The sequence below is a fragment of the Neophocaena asiaeorientalis genome, unplaced genomic scaffold (genome assembly GCF_003031525.2).
Source record: "Neophocaena asiaeorientalis asiaeorientalis breed wild unplaced genomic scaffold, Neophocaena_asiaeorientalis_V1.1 scaffold606, whole genome shotgun sequence".
Classification (NCBI taxonomy): domain Eukaryota; kingdom Metazoa; phylum Chordata; class Mammalia; order Artiodactyla; family Phocoenidae; genus Neophocaena; species Neophocaena asiaeorientalis.
In genome coordinates this window covers 1,006,863-1,007,618 of record NW_020173687.1, presented here as the reverse complement: position 1 = coordinate 1,007,618, position 756 = coordinate 1,006,863, and the positions used below count along the sequence as shown (strand labels likewise).

At 64.3% G+C, this 756-nt stretch overlaps 1 protein-coding gene across 1 annotated transcript in view; it reads right to left on the bottom strand.

Annotated features, from left to right (window-relative positions):
• LOC112402947 (death-inducer obliterator 1-like) overlaps nt 1-756 on the bottom strand; it is a 2,409-nt gene that overhangs the window by 1,487 nt on the left and 166 nt on the right. The window contains exon 2 of the mRNA XM_024750174.1: nt 13-729. Within this exon, the coding sequence (XP_024605942.1) occupies nt 13-729 (717 nt within the window). The remainder of the gene's footprint in view (nt 1-12; nt 730-756) is intronic.

The window sequence follows — 756 nt, the reverse complement described above, 5'->3', positions numbered from 1 at the left end:
CAGGAGCGCAGCCTTGGGCGGCGGCGACATGAGCGCGTCCGACACGGAGAAGTGGGCCATGGAGGCCCCGACGGCCGCCCTCTGCTGCCTGAGCGCCTCCTCCTGCTCCTCCACCTGCCTCTGCTGCTCCTCGATCTGCTTCGTGAGCTCCTCTATCATCTGCTGCTGCTCGGCCAAGGAGGGCGCCGGCAGGCCCGGCCCGCCGTGCGCGTCCACACACATTCTGGTGGGCAGGTCGTCGACGGTCACTTTGGCTTCTTCGAGGATTGTCTCGTCCTCCGGGTCGTAGGCCACCTCCTCCCGCTCGGCTGCCTCCGCGGCCTTCTCCGCGTCCTGGCGTCGCCCGCGGTCTCCAAGCTGAGTGTCGAAGGCTCTCTCAGGCCCGTACTCTTCCTCGGGGTCATACGGCCTGTCGTCTTCCTCCTCCTCCAGAGCTCTGTCTTTTGAGAACTGACCAAACTGCTGGACAATTGGGTCCAGCAGAGGTGCTGCCGGCAGCCCGCCGCCGGCTTTGGCTCTCGAGTCCTGGTGGGGGGCTGGGGCCGACTCGGCAGGCTCTTTGGTGGGGGGGTCAAACGCCTTCTTCTTCCCAAAGAGAGTCTGCAGGATATGTTCTAGGGGCGAAGCTGTTTTTGAAGAAGAGGAAGTGACAGAGGAAGCGGCCACCGTCACTGACGCGGGTGATGCTGTGACAGTGTTCGTGGCTCCTGGTTTGAGCGACGACAGTATCTGTAACACGGAAGACGAGGCCGGCGC